The sequence below is a fragment of the Alexandromys fortis genome, unplaced genomic scaffold (genome assembly GCF_014885135.2).
Source record: "Alexandromys fortis isolate MF-2015 unplaced genomic scaffold, M_Fortis_MF-2015_v1.1 scaffold_88, whole genome shotgun sequence".
Classification (NCBI taxonomy): Eukaryota; Metazoa; Chordata; class Mammalia; order Rodentia; family Cricetidae; genus Alexandromys; species Alexandromys fortis.
In genome coordinates this window covers 2775428-2788596 of record NW_026067961.1, presented here as the reverse complement: position 1 = coordinate 2788596, position 13169 = coordinate 2775428, and the positions used below count along the sequence as shown (strand labels likewise).

General features: G+C 54.5%; 1 protein-coding gene across 10 annotated transcripts in view; it reads right to left on the bottom strand.

Moving 5' to 3' along the window:
* The window catches only part of Kcnab2 (potassium voltage-gated channel subfamily A regulatory beta subunit 2), an 88057-nt gene that overhangs the window by 3303 nt on the left and 71585 nt on the right, over window positions 1-13169 (bottom strand). For all 10 annotated transcript variants that reach the window (XM_050153271.1, XM_050153269.1, XM_050153273.1 and 7 more), the window contains 8 exons: window positions 11155-11199; window positions 8778-8822; window positions 7727-7770; window positions 6450-6536; window positions 2566-2651; window positions 1008-1128; window positions 830-924; window positions 123-243 (listed from right to left, as the gene is read on the bottom strand). In XM_050153271.1, coding sequence (XP_050009228.1) covers window positions 123-243; window positions 830-924; window positions 1008-1128; window positions 2566-2651; window positions 6450-6536; window positions 7727-7770; window positions 8778-8822; window positions 11155-11199 — 644 coding nt within the window. The remainder of the gene's footprint in view (window positions 1-122; window positions 244-829; window positions 925-1007; window positions 1129-2565; window positions 2652-6449; window positions 6537-7726; window positions 7771-8777; window positions 8823-11154; window positions 11200-13169) is intronic.

Below are 13169 nucleotides of genomic sequence, written 5' to 3'. Positions count from 1 at the left end.
GGTCTGTCTTTTAAAGAGTCAAAGATCTAAACTCTGCCCTAGGAGTCCTTACCTTGGCCTTCAAGGGGGTGCTGTCTGGGGTCCCTCACAGGTGTACCCCCACCGTGCCCAGAGCCCATTACCTATGGCCAGCTGGGGAAGGGTGCAGCCTAGACGCTCGGCGATGGCCTGCAGTTCCTTCAGCTTGGCCTGCTGGCGCCGCCCCTCCTCACTCAGGATCTTGTCCTTCAACCACTGGTAGCCCTGGGAAGGGACAAGCTCCAGGTAAGGGAAGGGCTCTGGACCTCCAGATGCAGGTAGCTGATTCTCCACAAACATCAGCTCTGTTGGCACCTGGCCTCACGCTTGCACTGGGCCAGACTTACACCCTTCCGGATCCTGAAGGACTAGGTCTGTTTATGGTGGACTGACCAGAGCCTGGGCCAGAGGCCCTGAGGGGCCTCCTAGGACCCAGGCTTGGGAGAGAGTAAGACCTAGAGTTGGGATCCTAGGGTGCTTGTCTCCCAAATATGATCGCCCTTATGCTTCTTGGGTGTTCAGCAAGGGAACAGAATTTGATTTGGGGACAACTCTGTGCCCTACCTTTTGTCTAGGGTCTCTGTGATGGTAGAGTGGGGGACATCATGGGGACCGGAGCATAACCTAAGGTGGTAGTGGACCAGACTGTTGAATGTCGGAGCACAGAAGGGGCAAATGTGTGTGTGTGTGTGTATGCGCGTGCGCACGCGCATGTGTGTGTGTGAGGTTCATGGGCCTGCTCATCTAAGGTCTGCCCCATGGATGGGAGGTCCTTACAGACTTGAACCCTTCTGATCCCAGCTGGGCTCACCTTCAGGGAGGCTCTGGAGTAAGGCGGGATGCCGCTGTCATACTTTCCCGAGACGATACCACAGGCCAGAGGGGACCAGGTCATGGCACCCACTCCTGAGAGAGAGAGAGCAGGTGAGGTTAAGCTGGGGCCCTGAGGGGGGTGAGGAGTGGGGCAGGCAGAGTAGGCTGGTACCCACCAATCTTGTGGAACAGCTCTGGCAGCTGGACCTCCACCTTCTCTCTCTGGAACATGTGGTACTCAGCCTGCTCACAGATGGGCGGGATCAGGTTGAACTGCCGGGCCACTGAGTAGGCCTCCTGAGGTACAGAAGGAGAAGGCTGCGTCAGGGGACCTGGGGGGGCCACAGGGAAAAGACACAGAGGCCTCCCAGGCCCTGATGCTCCCTCCACCCCCAGCTTTCCTGAGAGTCTGAGGCAGACCCCATGGGAGCCAGGAAAAGGAGGTAGGCTTTGGAATCCTAAGACTTGCTGGTTTTTCGAGGAATCACAATGTAGTAAGGCCTCAGGTTAGGGGTGAATGGGAGCATGGTGCCTCAGTGTCCCCATTTGTCATAAGGTGCCAATGAGCCACGGGTGTCTGAAGTCCTTCCAATAGGAGCAGCTTGTGCCTGGCACTCAAGGCCCTGGACCTATGATGAATTTGGGGATTGTAAAAGCCTTCCTGGAGGCAACAGCTACATCAGCTAACTGGTGAAGTTAGTTAGGGATCAGAAGCTTGCGGCCTTGGACTGAAGGCGTTCCACAACTGCCAGAGATAGTCCTGTGGTGGGGACATGCCTGCCATTTAGAGAGGCCCTGCTTCCACTCTGGTCTGAAACTCAGCTTCTCCCTCTAGGGAGTGGGGTGAAGACACTGACATCTTTCCCAGGGCTGGCTGGGTGGTCAGCAAGATGTCTGACCCAGGCTCACGGATCCACTCAAATGCTGAGTTACACCAGGGGCTTCTGAAGTCCCCTGAGATTTTAAAAAACAAAAATCCTGTTGCACTTCCTGCTTGCAGCAGTAATGCGTGGCTCACGGAAGCTACAGCAGCAGCAGCGCTGCATGCCTGGAATGCAGGGACACTGGGCAGGGCCAGGGGAAAGGCAGGGCTGAATGTGGAGTGGAGGCGGAGGTCAGGATTCCTCAGGCTGTGGGATGGAAGCAGCCTCTCCATCTGGGCCATTCCCTTCTGTCTTCGAGGACAGGGACCTCCTGCTGAGTCTTCCTGGGAACCTCAGAAACACACAGGGACATAGGCTGCTGTAGCCTGATGGCTCCCATGGAAAGAGATGACAATTCCTGGAGTGTTGTCCTAAAAAGGCGGCCCAGGCTCCGTCCTGCACTGTTTGGGTATCAGTCTTGACCTAAGCAGTGTGACCTTAAGATGGGATTTAACCCCTCTGTCCTTGACTTCCCACGTGAGACAGAGGGTTAGCATCTTCCTTTACCTACTGAGGTACTGTAGAGGCTAAAATGGGCATCAGCTCCCGTGAAGCCCTTAAATCTAACGGAACATCCCAGAAGCCCAGAATAAATGGCAAGCAGCACACGTACTGAGGCCCTAGGACCACGCCGGCAGTCTTCTCCTATAGATCCAGAAACCGAGCCCAGGGCCACGGACTGCGCTGTGAGGCAAGCTGAGGTACACGCCTATGTCAACCGCACCCTGCTATGCTCGGACACGTGTGTCCACGTCTTGGGATCTCCTCCCACAAGGAACCCATGCCTGTGGAGACACGGGTGTCATCTTACCATGATCTCCATGGAACTCCAGCGTGATGTGCCCCAGTACATGGCCATCCCCTGGTTGATGACGTGGGTCATGGCCCGCACGGTCTCTGTGAGAGAGAAGGGAGAGCATGAGTTGGGGTGGCTGGGGGTCAGGCCCAGCCTGGGGACGGTCTGCAGATGCAGGTGGGGGTGCCAGGAGGAGGGAGCAGGCTGCAAAGGCATCTTGCAAGCAGTGTACTTCCTGGCTCCCAGAGTCGAGTGTGGGTGTTGGGGAGCAGAGATTCCAGGAGAAAAGAAAATGGAATTGAAATCCTGAAGACAAGTTTTCTGAGCAGGCGAGGCTTGCCAGGATCCCTGGAAAAAGGCTTTGTGAGTAGTCTGATGTCCCTATGACTGGCTAGGGGGTGAGAGAAGGGGAACCCCAAGAGTGGGCCTCAGACTGTAGGATGAGGAAGTGGGAATCCTGGTCACTCAGTGGACCAGCTGGGTGGATAAAGGCTAGACAACCAGACCGGCCACAGCAGTGACATTAGCAACGCTTGCAAACAGTTTTAGTCACTGAAAGCCATTCCCATCGGGGTCCTGAGGGCTTCGCAGAGAGGGAAGATGGCGCCGTGGGGACAAAGGCAGGCCCTTGAGGCTGGGGCTCTTGGGACCAGCGTTTCTTGTTCCTGTACTTGGGGAGCTGGAAGCAGAAGTGGAAAGGTTTGGACAGGGCATGCCCAGGCTGTAGTCTTCCTCAGGGCAATGGGGGTAGGAGGGTGGGTTTAACTGTCTCTTCTGGGAGGGGCCGAGGTCTGCAGCAAAGAGTTGCGAGGGTCCACAAAAGCTGAGACTCATGACATCCTAAGGAGTGAATGGCTGAGATGCTCCCACCCCATCCTCTACAGCAAGAGCGGGACTCTCCCCACCCCAACAGCACACATGCCATCGAATTCACAGGTCTGGGGGGGGCATAAAAATCTGCCAGCTGGAAGTGTGAAAGGGATCGGATGGGAAGAATAGGGATGACCAGGAGTGGGAGGGGGAAAGGGAGTGATGGGGTGATCGAAATACATGATAACCATGTAGAAAATGTCACAATAAGACCCATTATTACAGACGGGAAATCTGAGCTAATTTTAAAAACCCTGCCACTTGTAGGCCTTCTCCCTTGGCCATTTAGCTTCTTAGAGATGTGTTGGCTCTGAAAACGGAACGGGGTCTTGGAGGGGTGAGGGATGGCTCCATGGATTTCTCACAGGTCTGATACAATGCTTGCAAGGTCAACAGCCAAAGGCAGGGTAGAGGTATAGAGGAGAAGTGTTTCTAAAAACACGGGGGTAACATCCGCCTCGCTTCTGAATGTCCCTGCCCCACCCTAGCAGCCCCAATTCCAGGCAATGGGAGGGACCGCAAGAGAAGGGGAGAAGAGAACGGCAGAGCCGTTCTGATGGCCTGCCTCAAAACACCATTGGGTCCACAGGACCTTCCTTGCATGGGGCATAGTGTTGGCTTCTGTCTGCCCTGTTTTTAGGGGTGTCTTACTTCTTACTCATTCTGGGTCCCTAAGTACTGCTTTGGCTAAGGTCTATTCATGGTGGACTCCAGGGCATCCTATCTCTGGGGCTAAGGCCACTGGGATTTTGGCAAAATGGTCCCAGTAGGTTCACCTAGAACACCAGGGAAGTTATATCTTACTTCTGCCCCTGCAGGGCAACTCTGCCCCGCCCCGCCTCTTCTGAGGTCAGGGACTGTGACTCTTTGGGGTCTTCTTTATCCTACCTAGATGAGGGACTTAAGAGAAGGGAGTTTGGGCCTTCTGGGACCTTCTGTGAGTCACTGCCTTTAACTGACATGTTTGACATCGGGAAGAGGTCGGGAGACCTAGAGACCCCGGGTCCTACTCCATGGAGCCCAGGCTCCTAGACAAGCTGCCCTTGTGAAGATTTTTAGAAACACTCTTGGAGGCACCTGAGACCATGCAGTATGGTTTCCCTAGTCTTCTCAGCCAAGGCTTAGGTCCACATGCCAGAGGTAGGGAAGCTGAGAGGGTGGCACACATCGGCCGCTCCCCCCAGCCTCCCCCGGAGCTGTCTGGTCGTGGTCATGAGGATCACAGCCAGGGAGAGTGCGCGATGCTCTTCCCATGCAGTGAGGGAGATGGAGACGGTGCAGAGCCTGGGAATAAGGCTGATGGGCCAGGAGCCTGCTGTGACTGGCTATTCTGAGGGGTGGGGGAAACCTAGGCAGCTGGGGGTCTGGCCAGAGGCAGGCTAAATGTGGGACGCAGGTTTAGGGGCACCGTGCATCTGCGCCCCATGTCAGCGAACCCAGAAACAGTGAGACTGAGGGGCGGCTGTCTTTCACCTCAATAATTAATGCTGCTCCTCCCAGCTGCGGCCAAACCACAGCATCTCTGCAGCATCACAAATAAAACATGGGAGGGGTCAGGTGGCAGCACCAGGTGGCAGGCAGGAGCCCTTCCAGCGTGGAATGCTGCCCGGTTCCCAGGAAGACCAAGGCCTATCTGTGAGGCAGGGTTCTTAGACTAGTTGTTGATGGGGGGGCACCAAGCATGGTACAAGGATGCCCTGGGCCTCAGCACTGTGCCAGCTCATATATGTATTCTTCAAGGAAGAGAATCACTCCATTTTGATCCTGGCTGCTAGGTGAGCAGACTTGAGTGACCACACACGGCCAGAGTGCTCACCAGGAACCTCTGTGGTAGACAGGGCGGCTTGTTGGCTGGTGTTCTTTGCCTCTGTTGGAGGCTAGAACTTCCCAAGCATGAACTAGGAAAGAGATGAGTTTTAGGGGTTGCTCAGTCTGGGGTCCCAGGACCCTTGTGGAAACCTAGTCTTTTCCAACCCTTCCCATTGTACCATCCAAGGTCAGGCTCCCAGGCAGGGACTGGAGCATCCTCAGATCAAGGGAGACCCTGGCAGAAAGCCAGCCGGCCGCTGCAGGTCACAGCACCACAAGCATGGAGTGGGGGCATGCACACGGGGAAGGAGGGATGGATGAGAGCATGGATGGGCAGCGAGGGGCTCCAACGCCATTTTGCTTTCCCTCTGCTTGCACGATGTCCTCAGGGGGCGCTTCCCCACCTTTTATGCATTTTATGGAGAAGTTTGTCATGGGGGGGGCAGAGAGTCGTGTAAATAAAAATACTGTCTCATAAAATGCAACTCGGACACAGAAGTCAATAGTCGGCTGAGGGTACTGTGTACCTTCAATGATGAATGTCCTTGACTTGAAGGAACTAAATGGGTCCCCTGGTGATAAAAGAAAGATTTAAAGAGACCAGAGTTTATCGCTGTGGGAACACAGAGGAGTGGTATGATTAAGGGCGGGACAGAAGAGCACAAATCATCACACAGAACAGAGTTCTGCTAAAAAGAAAGAATCTCTCTCTATATATATATATACACACACACAGCAATGTGGTATATATATAAAAGCAAATGGAGACAAAATAACCGGCCCAACTTAACCCCCCAGTCCCAGAAGCAGCAAAGCATAAATGAGAAGATGCCGAGACAGGAAGGGAGAGAGATGGAGGGACCGGGAGTCGAGGGAATAAATAAACGCTGAAGAAACACAAACGGCTCTTCAAAGCCCTGAGTGCTTACTCCCCTCCAGGTAATAACTTACGCCCCAGAGCAAAAGACCACTAAGCCCTCCCAGGGGAACCAGAATGAAAAGAAAGAAACCGTCCCCGACAGCCGCCACTGTGCAAAATACCAACTGCTGAGACCGCACTAGAGAAGCCCTGAACACAGCCAGGATACAGAATGAGATCAGGGCCCCAGGCTCAGCCTGGCAGGGCCAGGGCCTGCCCCTCCCCACCCAGAGGCCTAGCCACCTCTGTCCTGAGCACTTTGTCCTGCATGGACCGGCTAGGGGGTAACTGGCTGACCTACCTTCCATGGGCGTGTTGGGGTCTGGGCGATTGGCGAAAACCACATCCACATAGTCCAGCTGCAGTCGCTCCAGGGAAGCCTTCAGTCCTGGGAGAAGAGCGGGAGGGGTCAGCACTGTTGGTGCCTGGCTCAGGGGCAAGAGTCAGAAGAGGGCAGGCCCCTGTCATGTGGAGCTTTAGGACAGGTGAGGGTCTTGAGGAGATGACATCCTAAAGGGAGTGGGGGGTGCACCCTGGCTATTCCAGGGGGCATCAGGAGAACCACAGGCTAAATGTCCTGAGACCCTTGGGCCACTTCCAGGACCTGTGGTCTGTACAGAAACAAGCAAAGCTTGGCATGGCATCACACAAGGAGAGGGGGTACAAAAAGAGGGTGGTGTGTAACACACACATCACCAACACACACCTCCCAGCAGCTCAGAGCAAACAGCTAGGGTGAAGACATTGAACCTGGGGTGCGAGGGCCGGGTACCAAGCCTCCCTTCAGTTATGATGTTTCTTAATGAAAAATATTAGCTCAGAATAAGTATGACTTGGAGAGGAAGAGCCCACACCCAGACACCCCCACTCTGGGCCACATTGTTCATCATTCCCAAGGCCCCCGAGTGTGTGTGTTGGGTGTGTGGGGGGGTATGCTCTCACAGCCCCACTTTCTAGACCGTCTGACACATGCTCAGAGTGTCTCACCCGGCATCATTCAGACAGTGCGAGGCTGAAAGCTGGCAATCTCTGCCCAAGCTCAGGTTCCCCGCTTTTCGGAGCAGAAAGAAGGGTCCGTGTTCCCCAGGGTCAAGGCCTGGGCTGGGTCACTGAAGGGAAGGCTACGATGCCCCTTAGCTATCCTTCAGAGGAGAGCATGAGCTGGGGCAGCATGGCTGGAGCCTCTCCTCGCCCAGGAGGTCACGGGCTGGGCACACCACAGTTAGAGAGCCCTTCCTTGCCCAGGAGGTCACGGGCTGGGCACACCACAGTTAGAGAGCCCTTCCTCGCCCAGGAGGTCACGGGCTGGGCACACCACAGTTAGAGCCCTTCCTTGCCCATGAGGTCACGGGCTGGGCACACCACAGAGAGCCCCTCCTCGCCCAGGAGGTCACGGGCTGGGCACACCACAGTTAGAGAGCCCCTCCTCGCCCAGGGGGTCACGGGCTGGGCACACCATGGTTAGAGAGCCTTTCCTCACCCAGGAGGTCATGGGCTGGGCACACCATGGTTACAGAGAGCCCCTCCTCACCCAGGAGGTCACGGGCTGGGGACACCATGGCTAGAATCCCTGCTCACCTTCAATTATGTGCTTCCGCGAAAGGCCTCTCTCTGTCTCCGCTCTGAAAAACAGGCCAACAGGGTGGGAGATGTTGCAGCCGGCTGGGGATAATGCTTACGATAACAATGTTGGGAAAACGCAGGCCAGAACATTCGACACCTGCGGATAACAGCTCCAGGATGAGGATCCACGGCTCAGGTGGGTACCTGGACACTGACCCTAGGTGGCAGTGAGGCGCAGGGCTCTAGGCTTCAATATTACCTTGCTGCTCAGCTTGGATTTACCATTTATACTTTTTGAGACAGGTTTTCCCTACATAGCTTAGGGTGACCTCAAAGTCATGATCCTCCTGCCTCAGCTTCCCAAGTATTGGGGTTACAGATATAAGTCCAGATAAGGATTTTTAAAAATTAAGAACGAATATTTTTAATTTTTTTTTTTTGAGATAGGGTCTCATGTGTCCCAGGCTAGCTTCAAATTTGTTACAAAGCCATGGATGACCTTCAACTTCTGATTCTTCGGCCTCTGAAGCGCTGCAATTATCCTCATGAACCACCGTAGCTTACAGGCTATGAGGAGAAAAACAGGGCTTCGTGCAGGCACTCTACTGACTGAGCCTCATCCTTAGCCCATAAATCTGCTTTATAATCTCCAGGAGATAAACTGACAACTTCCTCAAGCTCTGCAGAGAATACAGAGCCAGACACCTGGAGCTGGCAGAGGGATAGGTGGTCCAGAGACTTTAAGATGGTTTAGACAGGTCACAATTTTCTGTTTATTCTAGAGTTTTTATAATGTCGCCATGTAAGTAAAAATGACAATTAAACAAGGCTTGAGTAACAGACATTCAGCCAAAGCTGCTTGCAGTTTGGGAAGGGACCAGATGGGCGTGAGGTCCCCGGACTGGAATGAGTGCCAGCCGGCAGGTAGCTGTGCAGAGGCCAACATCCCCTCCTTCCTCAAGGACAACAGTGTGACCATTGACCCGACTTTGCCAATGGTGTCTCAGCAGGAACCGGGGCTGCAGTGGCCTGCTACCCCTGGGGCATTGCAAACTGTGGCACTTACTTTCCTCCCCAGAAGATCTTAGTGGTGATGACGAGGCTGGACCGTCTGCAGAGCAGAAGAGAGGAGTTACTGGACTTGGCTGGCCCTTGAGGTCTTCCCTCGGCCTTCACCTAGGGGTCCTACAGCTGTCACACCTGGGAGCCTGGTGTGAAATGGGTGTTTCTGAATTGTGAAGTTCTTGCCAGGTGCCAGGCGCAGGAACCAAGCACCTCAATGCTGCAGGGTATCAGGGTCTAACAGTGGAGATGCAAGGTAGGAGCAAAGGTTTGCAGGGATGGGGACAGTGGCTTCCCCATCCCTGTGTGCGCGCCTCAGCCCCACGAGGGCCCGCTGAGGCAGGAGAGCCTCAAGTCGGACTCACAATGCCTGCTCTGCTGCCAGACATGGGCAGTGCCAGCTTATACCAAAGGAGTGATGACCTAGTGTGAGTCTCTCCATACACACCATTAGGGGCTTTACCTCGGATTACTGAATGGGGAAACAAGCGGGCCGTGTGAGAGAAGAGGGGGAGGGTGTCAGGAACCCTGTGGTGTGAGGTCTGGTCACCGAGATTCTGAGTGACCATCAGGAAGGTCAGGGAGGAGGAGGGAAGGTCCAGCTTTACTGGGGGTCTTGGGATATAGGGCAGGACTCAGCCTAGACTGACAGTCAGGGATCTGCTTGAGTGGGTGCTTTGGGTTCTGTGGTGTCTGAATGAGAATGGTCCCTGCAGGCTCATGCCTTTAAATGCTTGGTTCCCAGTTAGTGGAACTCTTTAGGAAGGGTTAGGGGTGTGGCCTTGTTGGGGATTTGTCACTGGGCTGGGCTGTGAGGTTTCAGAAGCCCACATTAGGCCCAGGCTCTCCTTGGAGGCCTGCAGCTTGTGGATCAGATGTTCCCTCAAGAAGTGAACTCTCAGGTGCTTCTTCAGCACCACGCCTGCGTGTGTGCGTGCGTGCCTGCCTGCCTGCATGCGTGCCACCATGCTCCCCACCGTGATGCTAATGTACTAAACCTCCAAAACTATTAGCCAGCTTCCAATGAAATGCTTTCCTTTATATCATTATAAATGAAATTATAAATCAAGACATTTCTTTGGCTTGATCATGGTGTCTCCTCCTTGCAATGGAATAGTGACTAAGACAGACTCCTATCCCGCTGTCTTTGAGCTCCGCCAACTTCTAATCCTTGTGGGACATGATTTGCAGGGTGCTGGGCTGAAGCCTGCCACTCCTCAGGTCCAGCATGGCCTGGCCAGGCCACATTGGTGATTTACAGACCCAGACAGTCTGTCTTCTGCCGCATACTGGTCCCTTTACAGATGCAGACAGTGAGCTCCTGAAGGCTGGACTATCTCTGAGGTCCTTGGACAGAGAGGATAGAGTTCGGCTGAGAGCTAAAAGGCCGTCACACTTGACCCTCTGCGTGGTGTCCCTGTCACGCCCAGGCTACCTGGGAATGCCTACTGTGAACAGGAAGTTCATCCCATGAAGCTCTGTGAAGGGAGTGGGACAAAGGACAGCATCACTTTTGCCTCAGAGAGCTGGACTTGCACCATGGGGACACGGCAAACACTGGTACCCTGGCCTTAACTGCTTCCACGGCACCCACTGTGTGTGAAGGCTCACTCCCTCCAGACAGGGGGGAAGACACTTCTGGGCTGAGTTCTCCCCCTCCATCAGGGGAAACTGGGAAACTTGAGATTTCAGCAAGGTTGCCCAAGGATGCCACAGGTGGTACTTTCCGCGTGCATGACGGGGTTTCACCTGGCGGAGAATGCCCGTTAGTGCCTGCTTCTTCTGCTTCCTGTGTACCACTCTGCCTCATTTACACCCTGCTGGGAATTGAACCCAGGCCTGGAAGGTACTCTAGCAACATCTCCAGCCCTCGGCAGGGCTCTCGTTACTGCCTAACTTACTGGTCCTCGCAGGGTACCGAATTAACTTTTCTATTAAAGGGGAAAGGGGGGAGAGAGAGAAGAGGCTGGGGGAGCTGGCTCGGTGAATAAGGGGGTGTGCTGTCAAGCTAGGAGCCTTGAGTGTTAGTCCCTGAATTCACACAGTAGAGGAAGAGAATCAGCTGCCACAGGTTGTCATTTGACCCCAACATGCACAATGTGGCATATACCTACCACATGGAAATAAATAAACGTAATGATAAAATGAAGAAAAGAGCACACAAGTGGCTGACGGACCAGCCCCGCGGTAATCAACAGAGACCAGTCCCCAAACACTGACGGGTTCCCACTGCAGGGCTGGCCAAGCCCAGGCTTGCCCCAGGCAGATGGCCTGCCCACCCCAGCCAGGAACCCCAGGATGCATTCGCCTCTCCAGCCATGCATACCGCCCTCCCCCAGCCTCCCTTGTGTGCCCTGGAGACAGACCGCAGAGATAATTACCTCCATCCCTTCTTCTTAATGATGTTTCCTAATACCACTTCAGCCCTGCAAAGCAAGAGAGAGAGAGAGAGAGAGAGAGAGAGAGAGAGAGAGAGAGAGAGAGAGGCAGACATGGGGATTTCATCTATGCATAACGGAAAGAGAAAAATCAAACCCAGCCCCACCGTGACAATGAGCCATGGGTCCCCTCTGTGAAAATGCCACTGGGGTTGGAATGCCAGGCGCCTATGTGGCCTTGGCCCAGTGGCTCATTCCAGAAGGGGTGAAGTCTGCAACTGCTCAGGACTGGCAGCAGGGGTGGGGGTTGCGGGGCACTGCTGGTCCTCTGATGAAAAGGCCTTGTCCTGGCAGCAGCACCTCTACACTTGTTGGGGAAGGAAAGGTCCCCAGGACTGGCTTCCTCCGCCAGCTGCAGGTACACCGGGGAAAATGCTCGGCCAAGGGACGTGGGTAAAATGTTCAGGTGAATTTATGTTTAAAAGGCAAGCTGTGCTCCAGGTGTTCTCGGCACATGTCTCTGTATGCAGAGACGGTGCACTTCCTGGGGCCAGCGCGGGGCTTCCAACAAAGCCTGTATGTGCCTGTGTGCACACATGCGTGACTGTGCGTGTGTGTTTGCGTGTGTGCCTGTGTGCACACATGTGTGACTGTGCGTGTGTGTTTGCGTGCAGCTCGTTCTTCTCTTTAAACAACAGAGAGCCGCCCAGCCCACTGCCTGTTCTTGGCAATGGCTCAGGGTCCTGCTTCAAGCCGGGGCCAGCTGGGGTCACAAGCTGGCTGTTCCAGCTTGGCACAGGAGTGTGGATTAACTTTTAAGAACTTTCTGCTTGTAGCAAAATGTTTCTGAGCAAAAACAACAGACGGAAAATGATCCAAACCCAGCGCTACATTCCAATTATAAAAGCGCCTGAGTCATCCACTCAGAAATAATGGGCTCTAATTTGCAAGCTGTTTAGCATATATTCTGAATGCCCCTCATTTATGGTCAGGACGTACTGAAAATTCAATCAGCTCTGGCCTCCTTTCATTCCTTGGTCCTCCAATTTGTCAGACAAAAGACCAGGAGAGGAGGAAGATGATAGTGAGGCTGCCTGAGCGCCTAACCCAAGCCTCCCACTTGCAGTCTTGGTTGCAAGCTCTGAATGTAGGCACAGAAATACTGCAGGTCGCCGAGAAGCACACAAATTACTGTCAGAAAGATATGTGTGTGTTCACCCCTGGTCAGCAAGGGGGCAGCTCTGACTGACTGCTTGCTGGAGCTATGGCTAGCCCCTTGGTCAGAGAAGCTTGGCCTGGCCCCAAGGCATAGTGCACAGCTTCTCAGTCACATTGGCTGCTAATGTTAAGGTTTCTCTGCGGTGTGAGCAGGCTGGCTTAGCTACGGGCTGGACTGTGGAGCTACAGCAGCTGGCTGAAGAGCTGAGGGGAGCAGGCTCCAGAGGCAATGCCATTCAGAGCAGAAAGCTTTTGCCTAAGGCCTTGGCTTCTAGCAAGTGGCTCCTGAGAGGCCCCAAGGATGCTCAGTGTCTGGCATGGCTGTCCTGGCATGCCAGCTTTGAGTGTCCAGTTAAACAGAAGTGAAGGCAGTGACAGAGTAGAGTTTGGGGAATGCTCAGTGATGGGGCCATCTGGAGATGAAGGAGGTGGCATCAATCTGTGTTTGCTCTCCTGGGCAGCAAAGCTGAGGCAGGAGCTGGGCCAGGAAGGAGACGGGGAGATGCCTCTGGGCTGGGCATCTGCACCAGGCTTTTCAACCTTTGGCTGCTCTGCCCAGCTCGTCTGTCTAGAGAGCATCTTGCTGTGACTGGAAGCTGCTGTCTGGTTGGAGGAGGGGGTGGTGGGATGTGGTATAGGAAAGACCCAAGCACTGTTGACGGAGGCTAAAGGGGGTGGGGAACAGCTGTCAGCTCCCCAGGCCCTTGGTCGGGATTGGGCAGTGGTCCAGCTGGGTTCCCTGATGCCTGGTGCCATGGGTCCTGCTCTAGGCAGCAGGTCAGATCCCAAGGCCCAGGGAG